Source organism: Ictidomys tridecemlineatus, chromosome 2 (genome assembly GCF_052094955.1).
Source record: "Ictidomys tridecemlineatus isolate mIctTri1 chromosome 2, mIctTri1.hap1, whole genome shotgun sequence".
NCBI classification, from domain to species: domain Eukaryota; kingdom Metazoa; phylum Chordata; class Mammalia; order Rodentia; family Sciuridae; genus Ictidomys; species Ictidomys tridecemlineatus.
In genome coordinates, this window is record NC_135478.1 from 2,868,091 (window position 1) to 2,884,769 (window position 16,679).

The 16,679-nt window shown below is 62.5% G+C and overlaps 1 protein-coding gene and 1 long non-coding RNA gene across 6 annotated transcripts in view; one reads left to right on the plus strand and one right to left on the minus strand.

Annotated features, from left to right (window-relative positions):
- The window catches only part of Dpp9 (dipeptidyl peptidase 9), a 37,191-nt gene extending 36,599 nt beyond the window's left edge, over window positions 1–592 (minus strand). The window contains exon 1 of one of the 2 annotated variants that reach the window (XM_078033998.1): window positions 73–592. In XM_078033998.1, coding sequence (XP_077890124.1) covers window positions 73–577 — 505 coding nt within the window. In that variant the 5' untranslated portion in view covers window positions 578–592. The remainder of the gene's footprint in view (window positions 1–72) is intronic. The other variant, XM_078034003.1, reaches the window with a different exon arrangement.
- On the plus strand, window positions 191–15,278 carry LOC110598824 (uncharacterized). Of its 4 annotated transcripts, none has more exons than XR_013431617.1 (7): window positions 191–296; window positions 502–629; window positions 958–1,573; window positions 2,091–4,519; window positions 5,274–5,486; window positions 5,582–5,786; window positions 7,714–15,278. It is a non-coding gene; the product is annotated as an uncharacterized LOC110598824 (long non-coding RNA). The 4 variants fall into 4 exon arrangements; XR_013431615.1 differs by lacking the exon at window positions 191–296 and having other exon boundaries at window positions 522–629; window positions 2,091–2,261; window positions 2,456–4,519; XR_013431610.1 differs by lacking the exon at window positions 191–296 and having other exon boundaries at window positions 522–629; window positions 1,871–4,519.
- The last annotated feature ends 1,401 nt before the right edge of the window (window positions 15,279–16,679 follow it).

A 16,679-nucleotide genomic window follows, 5' to 3' on the forward strand; every position in this document is an offset into this window, starting at 1 on the left:
TCTCCCACCCGGGCCGGGGCCAGGGCGAGGTGCGGGCCCTGGGGGCCGAAGCCCCCGAGGCCGCGACGATACCTTTAGGGTGCAACATGCTTCCGCGGCAGCCGGACTGCAGGGCGACCTGGAGGACCGGCCACGCCCGCCGAGCGCTGTCCGCGGGGCCCGCGCAGCCGCACCGAGCCGCCCGCCGGCCGCGCCCCCGCGGCGCCCCACCCCGAAGACGCCGCCGGTCGCGGGACCCCGCGCGGGGGCCCTCACGCTCGCGGCCCGACCCCCCCCCCGGCAGGGGCCAGCACGTCGTGAGCCTCGGACGCTCCTGGGCGGCAGCCGGGAGGCAGGGGGCGGGGGCCTTCGCGGAGCCCGGGCTGGGGACCCCTCGGCGACAGCCCTCCCCGTCAGATCCCGGGCGCCGAAACCGGGGGGCGGCCGCTGCCGGAGCCACGCCCTTCCCGCTGCCATCACCAGGCCGTGCCCCTTCCACATCTTTGACGTTGACCCTCGTAGAGTGACCCCTGCGACTCCAGCAGGCACACCGAGATGATCCCAGATGGCCTCCCTCCTGGACCCTCCTTAATGCCATCCAACGGCCAAGTCCTTTGGACCACGGGAGGAGGGCGTGGACCCCGGGTGAGGTGAGTGGACCCCGGGTGAGGTGAGTGGACCCGGGGTGAGTGAGTGGACCCTGGGGTGAGTGAGTGGACCCGGGGTGGGGTGGGTGGACCCTGGGGTGAGTGAGTGGACCCGGGGTGAGTGAGTGGACCCCGGGGTGAGGTGAGTGGACCCTGGGGTGAGTGAGTGGACCCGGGGTGAGTGAGTGGACCCCGGGTGAGGTCAGTGGACCCTGGGGTGGGGTGAGTGGACCCGGGGTGGGGTGAGCGCACCCCGGGTGAGGTGAGCCTTCGTCTACCAACACCCCTTGGCACCCTGTGAGAGTCCTGTTTCTCCCTTCTCTCTCTTTAGAAACAGCTGGCTGTGTCCTGCAGTCCTGGGGGGAGCCAGGGCCTCCTGTGTGCTGGGCCAGTTCTCCGCCTGGGACCGCCAGCCCGTCCTTTTCACTTTGAAACAGGGGTCAGCTAGTTGTGCAGGCTGGCCTCGAATACAGTCCCCTGCGTCAGTCTTCTGAGTCCTTCTTTTTTCCTGGGTGACATGAGTGTCCCCACTTACACATTCTTCCCTAACATCCTTGTTGAGGGCTGCGTATGTTGCATGCGTCTGTTTCTTCTCCCGTTGACAAGCATTTACCGATGGCTTCCTGTGTGCCGGGCACCAGGCTGGGTGGAGGGTACACACTGAGTGGGGCCACGCAGCTCCTCCCTCCCGGAGCTTGCTGCCCTCCAGGGGCCAAACAGAAGGCCCCCAGGGAAAGCACAGGCTCTAGGGCAGGGGTCCGCACAGCCAGAGAAGGCCACAGCTGAACTGCGCAGAGCGGGGAGGCTGGCGCTGACCGGGAAGGACGCGGCTCCGGGGAAGCCTCAAGTTCCGTGGCTCCTGGCAGAAGGTGGAGGCAAGAATTCTCCTCTTGATCCGTTAAGACAGCATTGGAAAGTCAGGAAGCTCTTGAGGCCGCTGTGATAGGGTGAGTTTAAGAAGCTACCTGGTGCTTGGGAGGCTGAGGCAGGAGGATGGCAAGTTTGAGGCCAGCCTCTGCAACTTAGCAAGACCAGGTCTCAAAAAGTAAAGGAGTGGGTTCTAGTTTGGCGGTAGGGTGCTTGAGCATGGGAGGGACCCTGGTTCCATCCCATCCTGCCATTGAGTGACGGAGAAAGAGGCAGAAGAGGAGGAGGAGGAGGAGGAAGCCTCCTGGGAGGTTGGGGGGGAAGGAGGAGGGATGGGGGATCCGCAGAGGCAAGAGCAGGGGGTTGTCATCCGAAAGGAGGCCGAGGAAGAGCAGCTCAGCTCGCGCCTGCGGAGCCCCTGCGCGTGCTGCTAGGAAGGTCCAGTGGACGGCCACTCTGGAGAGACAGGTCCTTCCTGAGGTGCAGCACGGAGTCACTGTGTGGCTGTGGCCCAGCCGCGCCCCGGCTCAGCATCTGCCTGAGGAACTGCAGTGCCCTGCGTGGGGAATGGAGGGACAAGAATGTTTCTTCCCACAGGACACAGAGAGCCACAGCGAGCCGGCGCACGAGGTGGCTGTGTGTTTGTCTCTCTGTCTGTTTGAGGGTCCTGCTCCGTTGCCCAGGCCGGCTTTGAACTCGGTCCCCCTAGGCAGCTTGGCACTACAGGCCGGCCACCGCCCTGGGCTGGAAACCACTCCTTTTGTACAGGTGAGAGAAGCCAGCCGTTCAGGTCACAGGTCCCATCCCATCCTAACGAAAGGTCGAGAACGCGCAAAGCCTGGTGGACAGGGGGTTCCCAGGGCGGGCAGGAGGGGTCAGGGCTGCTGGCCCCCCACCAGGAACTGAACCCAGGGGCACCCAACGCTGAGCCACCCCCAGCCCTGTTTTGTGTTTTGAGACAGGTCTCCCTGAGTGGCTCAGCGCCCTCTTGCTGAGGCTGGCTTTGAACGCGAGATCCTCCTGCCTCAGCCTCCCAAGCTGCTGGGAGTACAGGGTGCCAGGCGCCGGCTTAGGGTGGGTGTGTGGGGGGTGAGAGCACAATGCAGCGCCCGTGAATCTACCGACCCCCTGAATCCTGCCGCGGGAGTGGGTGCAGCGCCTGGCATGGGCGCCCTGTCACGTGAAGCTGTCCCCAACTGCGCCCGGGCTGGGCCTGGGGAAGGAGGGGGCTGCGCCGGGTACCGGGAAGCGACTGCGGGGATCCCCTGTGCTGGGGTCTGCCGGCCGAGCTTGGTCCGAGGGAGAGGAAGTTGCTGCAGGAGAGGGACAGAGGGGACCCGAGAGTGGCCCGGGCTGCCAGGGTGGCGGGAGCAGGGGGACTGGCAGTGGCCGGAGGCAGGAGGAGCGAGGACGTCCAGGAGCCGGGGGCGGACGTGGCAGTTCCCAGGACAGCAGCAGACCTGCGGTGGCGCTGGAGCCGGACGGCAGTGGCGGCCGCGAGGCTCTCTCTGGAGGAGACGGGCAGAAAGTGAGGAGCAGCTGAGGGAGGGGCGCGGGTCTGCCCGACAGAGCCCCGGGCGGGTGGCCTGAGGGCAGAAGCTCCATCACCATCCCGCAGCCGGAGCCCCAAATCAGGGCGTGGCCGAGGCAGGTCCCCGCGGGCTGGGAAGCCTGTCTCTGCCTCTCCCCTGGCCCCTTCAGGCCTCTCTGCGCGTCACTGTGTCCAAATCCCCCTGTTCTTAAGGACGCCAGTCGGACTGGATGGGGGCGGTCCTCGGTGGCCTCAGCCTGGTGGCCCCAGGTCCTCGGAGAGGGACGGGCCACTGTGGACTGCAGTTCCTGAGCCAGCCCCCTATTCTTGGCTCCTGGGGCCACACTTTGAACACGTGCTGCGGCTCTGGCCTCCCTCCACCGCGGCTCCGGCCTCAGCCACCTCCTCCCGTCGCGGGCTGAGCCACCCCCAGCCCTGTGTCTTTATTTTTTTAGAGGCGGGTCTCACTGAGTTGCTTTTGCCGAGGCTCCTCAGATCCTCCTGCCTCAGCCTCTGGAGATGCTGGATTGCAGGCGGGGGCCACCGGCCAGCCCCCTCTTCCCTGCTCACCCTCTCAGGCAGCCTCATGCTCTCTGAACCCATCTCCGCCTGTGGGTGCCACAGTCCTGCCCAGCGCTGGCTTCTCCGGCTCCGCTGGGCTCTAGATTCACGTCCTGCTTCCCCAACGTCTGCTCCCTTCTCTGCCCACAGCAGGTGGCTCCCACCTCCCCTGGGTCACAGCCCAGGTGCTGCCCTTGGCCCACCCCTTCCTCCCTGTCTCCCTCTCCTCACCCTGCTCCATCCACACAGGGTGGTGCTCCTCCAACACCGGGCCGCCCCAGGGCCTTGGCACAGCTGTACCCTCTGGTTTCTGCCAGGTCTTTCCAAGGGTGGCTTCTTCCTTTCTGCCTTTAAGTCTGGGTGTCACCGTCACCTCCTCAGAGGGACCTTCCCTGACCCTGATTACTTTTTTTTTTTTTTTAAAGAGAGAGTGAGAGAGGAGAGAGACAGAGAGAGAGAAAGAGAGAGAATTTTAATATTTATTTTTTAGTTCTCGGCGGACACAACATCTTTGTTGGTATGTGGTGCTGAGGATCGAACCCGGGCCGCAAGCATGCCAGGCGAGCGCGCTACCGCTCGAGCCACATCCCCAGCCCCACTGATTACTTTTATTTATTTTAATTTTTTAAAAAATTTCTTAGTTGTTGATGGACCTTTATTTTATTTATTTGTATGTGGTGCTGAGAACGGAACCCAGTGCCTCCTGCGTGCCAGGCCAGCGCGCTACCACTGAGCTACCACTGAGCCACGACCCCAGCCCCTGATTACTCTCAAACCTCTCCTTCCCACCTTGGCACTCCGACTCTGCCCCGTGGCTGCCCCTTGTTGCTTCATTAATCTTAGGGATAGTCCCGGAGGCGGTCAGCGGCCGAGGCCTCTCCGGATGCTCCTGGGCCGTCCTGTTTGCTGAGCGGTTTGCCTCCCTGCTCCCTCTGTGAGTGCTCAGTAAACACGGTTCACAGGCAGCAGGTCCGGGTGGGGGGCAGGTGGGCTTCCTGCTGGGGGGACCTCCCTGGGGGAGGAGCGTCCCTGTCCCTCCCGGGCCTGGCCCACCGGGCTCACCCAGCTGCCAACCATCAAAACACAGAGACATCCCTCAAAATGGCTTCTGGGGCCTGGGTCGCTAGTGCTCCGCAGGCACGCGCCCTGGCTCCCACCCCAGGCCCCGCCCGCGCCGGCTTCCTGGGCTGGGAACCTCGGGTGCAGCCCACCCACCGTGTGTGTGTGGGGGGGCTTCAGCGTCAGCCCCTGCCGGCGGCGGGGTGGTGGCCTGGGGAGGCCGTGGGCGCACGGAGAGCTCCGTCTTCCCACCAGGTGTCAGCAGGCTCCCTCCTCAGCATCCCGCCTCCCGCCTCCGCCCCTCCCCGCGGCTCTCGGGTCCCAGACCTCCACCCGCCACAGCCAGGCACTTCCCCCCCAGAGGCCCTTCATGTCCCCCAGAGGCAGGGTCAGCGGGCTGTTCCACCTGGTGTCCACTGTCCCCGGAGCCTGGGGGATGGGGGAAGAAAGCCAAGGGAGGGAGCGCACAGACCCCCTTTGGTGGCTGAGAAGGACGTGCCAGGAACCACAGACCTGGGTGCTGAGAGCCGCTGTAGGAAAGAGTCCTTTTGTCACTTGGTCAGCCCCCACCCCCACCCCCTGAAGCCAGCACTCGGGCCTCAGCAGCGGCCTCCTCCTTCCGGCCCAAGGAGATCCCGGCGGGGAGAAGGAATTTTAACTTGGTCCAGGAGACAGACAGGGCAAGTGACTTGTCCAAGGTCACACAGCTTACAAATAGCAGAACCAGGATCCAAGGACCGATGTCCCGGCTCTGAGTCTGTGATTCAAACTGGACTAAGTTCAAGGTGACCGAAAAGATAACGCGGACTCTGAGCAGCCATGAGGAGGCCAGCCCCGGACCGGTCAGTGGGAGCCTGGGGAGGGTGGCCCTTCCTTTTCTGTACGTTGAGCTTGCTTTAAAGCGAAACCTCTTCTCTCCCTCTCCTCGGTGGTTTAGATGAGCGGAGGTGGCCCAGTGGTGAGCGCTGCCCAGCGGGACCTGCCTTCGCTCCCCGCGGCGGCCAGACCCGTGGGAGCAGACACCTATGGAAACTGCTAGAATCAAGTGGAGACGCTGCTGGGGATGCAGTTTCCTGGCCTCGGTGACGTCCTGGACGTTGCAGAAACCAGCCGTGGTTTCAGAGCCACGACCTGCTACAGGGGTAAGAAACGACAAGTATAAACGCCGCGGCTTCTCCCCGTCCTCTGTGGTCCTCTGTGGGTGACCCCAGACTTGCAATCAGAAGTTAGTTACAAGAAACAAAATATGACACTTAGCTATCGGTGACCGACAATGGGATGGGGCCAGGGGCCAATCCCAAGGTATCTATGGGAAGTGACCTAGGGGGTCCAGACCCTCGTCATCCCCTCGTCCTCCATTTAAGGATGGGGGAGTGAGGGTCTGCGGTGAGTTCCTCGAGCTGTATTCTGCAGAAGGAGGAGGAGGGAGACATGAACCCTTACTTCTGGCCCGCTCCAGCCTTGCGCCAACCGCACTGCGCCAACAGAGAGGAATTTGGGCACTGATGATCCTTTTATTTATTGGAGCTGGGGATTGAACCCAGGGGCACTTAACCATCCCCCAGCTCTTATTTTTTTGGGGGAGGGGGGTACGGGGGTTGAACTCAGGGGCCCTCGACCACTGAGCCACATCCCAGCCCCATTTTGTATTTTATTTACAGACAGGGTCTCACCCAACTGCTTAGGGCCTCGCTTTTGCTGAGGCTGGCTTTGAGCTGGCGATCCTCCTGCCTCAGCCTCCCCAGACACAGGATTACAGGTGTGGGCCCACGGCACCCAGTTTCGTTTTGTTTTGAATCAGGGTCTGAGGCTGGCCTCAAATTTGCTCTCTTCCTGCCTCAGCCTCCCAAGCGGCCGCGATGACGGATACTTTAACATTAACCTGTGCCCTCAGCCTGGGAACCTGAAGGTCCCTTTGTTCTGGATCCCCCGGGGGCAGGTCGGGGCAGGTCCTGGACGGGCAGCTAGGGGAAGGTCTGAAGTCCCCGGGGACCTCCCACTGGCCCGGTGCTGCCCTCCATGGGGCAGTGGAATGGTGCCTCTGTCTGTGGCCACGTTGTGCCCACCCCTGATTCCTGCCTTCGGGTCGCTAAGTCCACCTACAGCAGCAGGTCACCGCAGCCCGGGGTGCTCTGAGGCTCCTGCTGCCCACTCCTGCCCTGAAGCCGACTACCGATCGCATTTCACAGACTGGAACACCGAGGGCAGAGGCTCCAACCCCACCCCTGGGACGCCCTGGTTCTTTTGAAGAGTTTGGTGGACGTGCACGTGGGAGGGGGTGCGGGGACACCAGGGCCTCCCAGGGCGAGGCAGCGCTCCACCGCGGAGCCGCACCCCAGCCCCGGGTTGATTTTTTAACTGCTGCGTAAAAACTAAAAACTGCCGTGGGAGGCCAGCGCCATATGTGTCGTGTGACACTTAAACCTGCTAAACCCGAGGACACTGGTCTTCTCTGTTGGTGAACACTCAAACCCCTCCCTGCGTCTGAGGGCCCCGGCGCCGCCTTGTCACCTTGTTACCCGAACCAGGGCCGCCTGCTCCAGGAGGTGGCCACAAAGTGGGCTTGTTGTTTTTGTCATGGGGACCAAAGTACAGGAGATGAAGAAGGGGGCGGGCGAGGGAGCGCAGGCAGGACTCCCCTCCCGCTGGCCCCCTGCGCCCTGCACCTCCAGCTCCGCATCTCAAGGCCTCGTCCTGTGGTTCTGGATATTCTTAGCTCTGCACAAACAGCCACCATTGCAGAGACCAAATGTAGCTGAGATGGGTCGCAAGGACTCTCTTCCTATCCCCATCTGCCCACCCACTACAGATTCTGCTGGAAATTTCCTTGTACTGGGTCTCTCTCTCTCTCTCTCTCTGCTAAGTGTATCCTTGCTGTGTGACGTGGGGCAGATGAGTCTCCCTCTCTGAGCCTCAACTTCTTCACCTGTATAATGAGACCACAGTGCGGTGTCCTTGGGGGGCGTTGGGAGGAGCACATAGAGTAGGCTCCTGGGCAGCTCCTGGTCACCATGCCAAGCACCTGAGGCCAAGGAGGAGGAAAGACTTGTTTGTGCTCCCATTCCACAGGGCTCAGCCGGGGATCAGTGGACTCCGTGGCTCCGGGCCTGAGGTGAGACGGCACCCACAGTCTCCAGAAGCCACACAGAGGAGAGCGGCCAGCTCAGGGCAGTGGGGCAGCCCAGAGAGAAGCTGGGGACCAGACCCAGTCCCGGAGGGCACACCTGCCCCGCCCTTCCTCCAGCCGCGCCGCCCGCCCGGGCTCCCACGGCCTCCAGGAGCCCACTCAGCCACGCGTGGCCAACCCGCTGCTGAGGTGGAGCCTCCGGATGTGACTCCTCGGTGCCCAACTCCTCCCCCCCCAGCAGCCCCGGAGCTCCTGCCAGGAGCCAGTGCGCGCCCACCTTCCCGCAGCACCACGGGCACCCGCGGTGGCATGGCAGGCCGGGTTTCCTCAGTGTCCACGGGCACTGCAGCAAGGCTGCCTCAGGAGGGCGGCTGTGGGCCCCGGCCACGCGGAGGTCTGCTCAGCCCAGCGCCCTCCCCGATGGTCACAGCTCCGCTGTCCCCTGTCCTTCTTCCGCGTGTTGCTGGGGCAGAACCCAGCGCCCTGCCCATGCCGGGCACACCCCTAGCCCCAGGCCAGGTGGCTCATGGGAGGGTCCCCGGGGACCACTGGGGGACATCTGCGGACATTGCGGCTGTCAGAACTGGACGCAGGCAGGATGTGCCACAAGCACCCATCTAGTGGGCAGAGGCCCGGGTAGTGATCAAGAGCCTGGAGTGTACAGGGGGTCCCCACCACAGTGAAGGACCCGCTCTCAGATGTCCACTGTGCCGAGGCTGAGAAACCCCAACCTGGATGTCACATAAGGCAGAGGGACTCGGGAAGACCAATGGCCCGCTCCTCCTGGTGTCCCACCACAGCTCCCCTGGGGCCATCTGAGTGGGGTGGACTCGACTGCACCGCTCAGACCCATGCCTTGCTGGGCACCTGACCCCCACGTGGGCAAGACACAACTTGCTGCAGGGAGACAGTCGCCACTTGAGAGGGTGTGTCCCCGTGATCCGTGCTCAGTCCCTCCTGTGCCTTACTTCATCAGTCCTCACAGCCACCCTGAGGGAGCAGGATGCTCTTCGCGCCCATTTCACTGGTGAGAAAACCAGCCTCCCAGCAGGAGCGTCCACGTGGAGCCCAAAGACAAGCCCAGTTCTCTGCAGGGCAGAGCTCATGCCACTGTCACTTTACCCCAGTGAGTCTCCGCTGGGGCCGCTGTGCCCTCTGTTCCCCGACGGGACGGGCAGCTGGCGTGGGTGCCACACTGTAGGGTGCATGGGACGGATGGTGGGTGCTGCCGGCCTGGAGGGGTGGAGGCCAGGGACACTGCTCAGCACCCTGCGGTGCCAGAACACCGCCCCAGAGAGTAACTTGGCCCCAGGGCCCCCAGGGCTGAGGGAGGGAGTCGCCTGGGAAGCCATTATCTCAAGATCTACCGCCTCGCCCTCTGGACGGGAAGGAAAGGGCCCCTGTGGGGGGCTTGAAGGGGCTTCCTGCCGGGTTCCTCACCCGCCCACAGGCCAGGAGGAGGCCAGCTGGGTCCTGCCAGGACCTGACCCAGCACCCTGAACAGTCCCAGCCTCATCACTGTCCCCAACCGTGAATTCTGGGGCACCGTGAGCAGACAGCCAGCTTCCCTGGAGAGGAGGTGGCCCGGGAGAAGGGGGAGTGCCTGCAAAAGCAGGGGACACAGGCTCCTGTGACAGAAAAGGACCTCAGCACCTGGGGATTGGGTAGAAGCAGGGAGGATGCGGCCATCTCCAGGGGAGAGGTCCCCAGAGGCCCTTCTGACCAAGCCTGGCTCCCCGGCGCTCCTCAGGGTCCCCTCTGCCCGGGTCCCACCCACCTCGGGAGACCCAGGGCTCGAATGCGAGGCTGAAGCCGGATCTGGGGCAGCCGCGGGCCGGCTGGACGCCCCGACCTGGGGACACCACCCTGACCGCTCCCTGGACGGCAAACTGAGCGGGGGCGGGGCGGGGGGGTGTGTCGTGCTCGGTCCTCCCTTGCCCAGGCTGGGGGAAGGGGCGCTCTCGAGCCAGGGGACCCGGTGGCAGGTGGGGGCGGGGAGACAAAGCCGCCCGGGGCGCTGTTCCGAGCGGCCTCGCTGTCTCCGGCGGAATTAGACCAAATTGCCGCAGCGGCCCTGAGGCTCGGCGCCCGCATTGTCTGGGATGGAGCTGGGCAGCGCGGGAGGGGCCTCCTGCCGGGAGCCCGGGGAGCCAGGCGGAGGCGGCCGCGCAGCCCGCCCACCGCTGGCCGCTGTCGGATCTGGGCTCAGGGGCCGGGGCGGTGGGGAGGGAGGACGCGTGGGCAGGGGGCCATCGGGGGCCAGCGGAAAGGGCAGAGCTCTGTCTCCCCAGGCGCCCCCCGCCCCCAGGCCTGGTTAGGATGATGGGGAGCCGCGCACACGCCCGCGGCCAGGGTCAGCCCCTGGGTCTCTGTCTTCACTGCCCCTGGGGTCCACTCCCAGAGGAGGGACTGTGGGGGCCCTCCCCGCCAGGCTGGTCCCAGGACCCTCGCTGGGGATTCCCCCATCCCGGGTGCCCTCCCTCCGCCCCTCTCTGGCCCACCCCAGCTCTGGAGGCCCCTGCTCCCCAGTCCCAGAGTCTCCCTCCCTTGTCCACTCCCTCCCCTCGCTGACCCTCCCAGGGACTCATCCCTGGTCCGAAGCCCGCTGCCCCTAGAGTTCCCTCCTGGGGGCTTCTCCAGGTCCTCCCCACCTGCGCCCCTCCCCTGGGCTGGACCTGCTGGGGAGGCGCGGATTCTCCCCATCTAGGTTTTGGGGTGTCCTGGGGAGAAGGGCTACTCTCCATCCCTGCTTCTCAGGGTCAGAGGGCAGGGTCACAGCGCTGGGGAGGGCGGGGTGGGTCTCAGGGTGAGATGAGGCAGCGCACCCCGGGGTGCTGTGTCCCCCGCCCCAGTGTGAGCAGCCATTGCTGCCATGGCGACCCGCTCCGCTGCGGCTCCCACTCCCTCGGAGCTGAGCGCACGCGCACAGGCACTCACGCACTCAGGCACACACAGCCCCTGCACACAGCACCCTGCGGGAGACCAGGCTGCAGGGCAGAGATGGCGTGCACAGGGCTGGGGTCTAGGTGAGAGGAGAGATGGGAGAGGGGAGCGAGCCTCCTCATCCCCTGCCCTTCCGCCTCTGTCTCCTGAGTATTCCGGTTGGGAGTTCTGAGGGGGTCCTCAGGCATCCATTGGGTCCCTGGGGAGGCGGCTCACCCTGCAGGAGCTGGGGGAGGAACCCCAACCAGAGCCCAGAAAGCCCAAGTGGGGGGGCAGGGCTCCCACCGCCTTTGATGCCACTGGCCACAGTGACATGAAGACCTTCCCCACCTCCTGAAGGTCCCCACTTCCCGAATGCACCACCCTGGGGTCCAGTCTTGAACACGCGGCCGCTGGCGCTCAGGTCAGACACCCACAGTCAGGGTCACCGGGAAGCACCCACAGGTGCCCACCCCAGGGCGCATCCCTGCGGCTGTGCCTCGCGCTCTGCAGTCTGTGAGCAGCACCCACGCAGCAGCCCGGCCGCCTGCCTGAGTGCTTCCTTCCTCCTCCCTGACTGTCCACCCCTGACAGTCCCTTCCCTGAGTCCCTGGCCCTGGGCCCCGGGGACACCGGAGCTTCAGAGCATCAGGTGAAGGTCAGGCAGACAGAGCTTGGAGGGGGGAGGTGTTTGCCAGGAACCAGGGTGTCAGCAGCCCCAGGAGCAGGAGAGGCAGGGCCAGCCGCCAGCCCAGGGGAGGAGCCCTCTCACTTCACTGGGGCATTTCCTGGTTGCTAAACTGCAGAACGGGTGGTGGGCTTGGGCTTGTGTTTGTGTTTGTTTTTGTTTTTAATATCTCTATTTAAGGCTGGGACTGTGGCTCAGTGGTAGAGCGCTCACCTAGCACCAGCGGGACCTGGGTTCGATCCTCAGCACCACATAAAAATAAAGGCATTGTGTTGTGTCCATCTACACCTAAAAAATAAAATATTAAAAAAAATATCTTGGGGGGCTGGGGATGTGGCTCAAGCGGTAGCGCGCTGGCCTGGCATGCGTGCGGCCCGGGTTCGATCCTCAGCACCACATACCAACAAAGATGTTGTGTCCGCCAAGAACTAAAAAATAAATATTAATATATATATATATATATATATATATATATATATATCTTTATTTATTTTTATGTGGTGCTGAGGATGGAACCCACTACCTCACACATGCTGGGCAAGGGCTCTACCACTGGGCTACAGTCCCAGCCCCTGGTGGTAGGTGTTTTAAGCCACAGGAGTGTGACATGGATACTGCAGCCCTGGGAAGCCAGTGCACGCTGCACCGTTTTGTCCCCCAGATTGTTGGTGTCTGTTGTAAAGTCCTTAGGAAGCTTGGATTCAGCAGGGAATAACAGTCCACCTGAGCTCGGAGCTGCGCCACCTGTAGTTGGCGGGTGCTCCTGGGCAAGTCACATGTCCTCCAGGCCCGGTCTCCTCATCTGTGCAGTGGACAGTCGAGCTCACCCCTGGGCCAAGTGGCATCAGCTAAACGGTGCAGAGGGCTTCATGCCAGGACACAGCTCATGCTCACGGACCTGTCAAAGTCGGAAGTTCACAGGTGACAAACAGTGACCAGTGTAGACCTATGACATTCACTTTTAAAAATAAGTCTTAACTGTCACTTTACCTCTGAGAGCCAGAATCAAACATCAGCAGCTCAAAACTCCACCCCCGAGCGTCCGACCAAGAGCCCCGGGAGGACGGCGCCTGCGGCTGGCACTGCCCGGGGCGGGAGGTCCACACTCCTTTTCCTTTTCTTCCCCTTTTAAAAAAATGTTGAGTGGTTTCCCCTAAACACCCCAATGATCAGCTTTCCTGGGAAAGCCCTGGCCCACCTGACGGTGCAGGACCCCCTCCTCCTTGGGGACAGGTGGCCATGTGGAGGCCGGGTGGGCCGAGGTGGCCGACCGTGGCCACGTGGTCTATGCGTCTGAGTCTGGGTGTGATCCTTCTGGGTGTGGGACGTGTACCTACGCACACACGTGTGGTGCCAGGGAAGCGCGGCTGTCTCTGCGGGCCACACGTGTGCGCGTGGCCATGCGGGCCACCGCTAACCCTTGTGGCTTGGGCTTGCTCTCCTTGCTGTGCCCCTGCGCGGTGAGCAGCCCAGGGGGCTGGGACGCTCTCAGGCTGTTTGCAGCTGGACTCTTCACGTGTGCCAAGTGGCCGTGTGGGGGGCGCTGGTGCCGTGGGCACGTGGACACGCAACCACAAGTCTGTGGCCCTGTGTGTATTCATGGGCATGTGGACGTGTGTCTGTCCCCATGTGTGGCCGTTTGAGGACAGTGAGTCTGTGCCAGGAGTACGTGCTGGGCTGAGCTCGAGTGGCAGGTGCGGGGTCCTGCCTGAAGCTCTGGGGTGTGCCCTCGGGTGTCCGTGGCCATGTTTGTGAATCTGGGCACAAACCTGCATGTCCCCCAGGACAGGGTCCCAGGGGTGGGGAGGCTTGGAGCAGGGGGAGGGGTGGGCAGCCTGCCCAGCAAGGGACACAGACCTGAGGTGAGACTCTGGGGACAGACAGTGCAGGGAAGCATGTGATTGGCTCAGACCAGCCCCCTGCCCCTGAACCAACCACTGGTGGGTGGCCAGGTGGGTGGCGCGCTCTGATTGGCCAGGCCGTGTCACATGTCTGCTCTTGGGGGAGGGGGCCAGGGAGAAGAAGCACCCTAGTGACAGCCAGTCCCACTGAGAAATAAAGAAAATAGCAGGGGGCAGAGGCCAGGCCTGTGTCTCCAGGGACTCCCCAGGTGGAGGCAGGAGCTGGGCAGCTGAGCGGAGGCCTGCCGGAGACAGAAGGCTGGGCTGGGGCTCGGTGCCCGGGTTCAATCCCCAGTAGAGAAGGAAGGGAAAGAGAGAGAAAGAAAATCAACCCTGGTCACCTCCCGATGCTGCTAATGATCACACCTGCCCTGCTGCCCTGGGTGTGCAAAAACCATGGCTCACAAGAAATAAGTGTCCCCACTGTGCAGGCGAGAAAATGGCTGCACAGAGAGGGTAAGTTACTTGCCTTCGGTCACACAGCCAGGAGACAGAAGCCCGAGTTCCAGCCTGGTCGTGTGATCCAGAGCCCCTGCTCTAACCACCAGGCTCTCGGCCCCACGGTCACAGCACTCCTGGCTGTGGCTTCTGTGCCACCACCTCTCGCATCTCAGACAAGCCCAGGACTCCTTCTCCCCCACCCCGGTGACGCTGGGAGGCTCCCCTGTGCTGCGTGGGACTTTGCAGGGTCTTGAAGGCTCTGAGTGGCTCAGCGGGGTTCATTCTGAGAGTCCTTGGGACTGCTGACGGACTCCTGCAGCTACTGGAGTTTCTCAGGCTCTTTCTCCGAAGCTGCTCTGGGTCTGAAGTGTTGTCATGCAGTGTTGAGATGCACCAGCTTTGAAAACACACTGTCTTTGTTCAATCCCCCTTATGCTGCTGTGGCTCCTTGGAAAATGTACTAACCCTCTCTGTGCTCAGTTTCTTCATCACTTGGATGGAGTGGTCATGAGGACATGGGTTAATTCATCTCCAAGCGTGGAGTGGAGTTTATTTCCGCTAGCATCAGGGATAATTGACTTTGGCTAGTGTCTTAGTTCTTTTTTTTTTTTTTTTTGGTACCAGGAATTAAACCCAGCGATGTTTAGCCACTGAGCCACATCCCCAGCCTATTTTATTTTATTTTTATTTTGAGACAGGGTCTTGCTAATTTGCTTAGGGCCTCCTGGCTAAGTTGCTGAGGCTGGCTTTGAACTTGTCATCCTCCTGCCTCATCCTCCCAAGCTGCTGGGATTATAGGTGTATGCCTCGGCACCCAGCTCTTAGTTCATTTTCTGTTGCTGTAATTGAATGCCACAGATTGACTAAGTTACAAAGAAGAAAGGTTTGTTTCATTCACAGTTCCAGAGGCTTGGAAGGTCGAGCTCCAGTGGCCATGTCTGATGAGGGCCTTCTGGTGGCACTGGGTGCCGCATGTTGAGATGGACATCCCCTGTCTGGGCTCTTCTCCTCTTTCTTTCTCTGAGGCTGGGGATGGAACCCCCGGCCCTGCTGACTAGTGCTCTACCCCTGAGCCACATGCCAGCCTCTCTTCCTCCCCTGAGGAGACCAGGTGCCACTGGGTTAGGCCCCACCATGAGAGCCACGAGACAGGCATTGACCCATCCAACGTGAGGCGAAGTGACCGTGGCCCTTCTGGGTGGAGACTCGGGAGGCCACTTGTCCTGTTCTGTCCTTCCTTTAGCTACAGCAGCTGGCAACATCGGTGGGGCAGGTGAAGACAGCAACCAGACCCTGGGGGCATCCACCGCAGAGAGGCAGAACAGCAAGAGGCACACGGGGGAGCCAGGTGTGGTGGCCCTTGCCTGTCACCCTAGCTGCTTGGGAGGCCGAGGTAGGAGGATCTTAAGTTCCAGGCCAGCCTGGGTGACTTAGTGAGGCCCTGTCTCATACTAATGGGGTGTAGCTCGTAGCAGAGCACCTCCCCAGGATGCACAGGGCCCTCTGTTGTATCCTCAGCACCAAAAATAAACGAATATCTGCGAGTGTGAGCGACTGAGAGATCTTGAGGCTGTTTGTTTCTGCAGCGTTTCCCTGACTGATACACCCTGGCTTTCCGAGACCTCAGACACCATCAGAGACGTCACATCATCTGATCCAATGTGCCATGCCATAACTTCCAGTTATTGTCTGCACCTGGGACAACAGGGGTGACTGTCCCTCTGGGGGCCTTCAGGGGACAGTCAGCTTCCAAACTGCCACACGGCCTTCCTGAGCTGGGTCCACATCCTGACCCCCTGAAGCCAGATCACAGGCAACACTAAGGGGGGTGGAGGGACCCGGGAGGCCACAAACGTGGCCTGGACTGAAAGAGGGAGGATGTGGGAGCAGGGGGTGAGGCCAGGAGGCCAGAAAGGCCTCCCAGGCTGGCCTCTGAATTCCTGCGATGTCCCACATCCAGACAGCTCTTTGGGGACATTCGGGTTGTCAGTGCAGCCACTGTCCCTTGCCCCTGGGACACTGAGGGTCCCTTGTTGGGATGGGTGTTTGGAGCATCTGGCTGCAGCTCCCAGACCCTCCCCCACTGCCCAGCACCTGACCCTCCTCTGTCCCCTGCTTGTCCCCCCCAATCTCTGGCTGTTTCTTGAGGCTCCTGCCTCCGGGGGTGGGTGCTCACTGGGGTCTGGGGTCTCCGCCTGAGGGTCCGGCCCTCTGCCTGGGTCTCTCCCTGTCTCTGCCACGTGACCCTCGGTGCCCCGGGTGCCGTGCCATGTGGGGGTCTCGCCCACTCTGACCCTCTCTGCCTCTGCTGCTGTTTGCCTGCTGGGTCCCTGGTCCCTGGGTTTGGGGAGGGCCCCAGGTGGCAGGTGTCACCTGGCCAGACACCTGGGATCAGTGGCCCTGCCAGGGATTTGCTGCTCCGTCTTCAGGGACCTTGAATTAAATGTCCCCCTCCAGCAGCGGAGCCCCCAGCTCCGCCGGCCGCCACCCCTCCCGGGTCACCAGGCGGCCACAGGCGTGACAATGCCCCCTGCACCTGCCAGGCTGAGCCTCGCCCCCCCACGCCCAACGCAGGCTGGACGGCCACCTCCACCCGACGGGCACTGGCCCAGGTCCTCAGCTGGACACGCTCGGGTGTGCGTCTCCGTTTCCTTCGGCTTGTTTTGAGGAGACACCAAAAATGTGAGAAATTCGTTTTCTTTTTCTCATCCCCAGATTAAAAAAAAAAAAAAACTCTTTATTTTAAAAACAATGACGGGCAGCACAGCCAGCCACAGGCACCCGCTGTCCCCTCCCCAGCACCTCGCATCATTCCCACACACTCCTGAAGCAGGACGTTGGCTGCTGCCGCGGCCACCCAGGCCCGAGGTCCTCGCTCTGGGTCCCTTTTCTCCTGGGCGCCCGGCCTCCGCCCGCAGGGCTAGGACCACACGTGCAGGCCACCACTCTCCGCCAG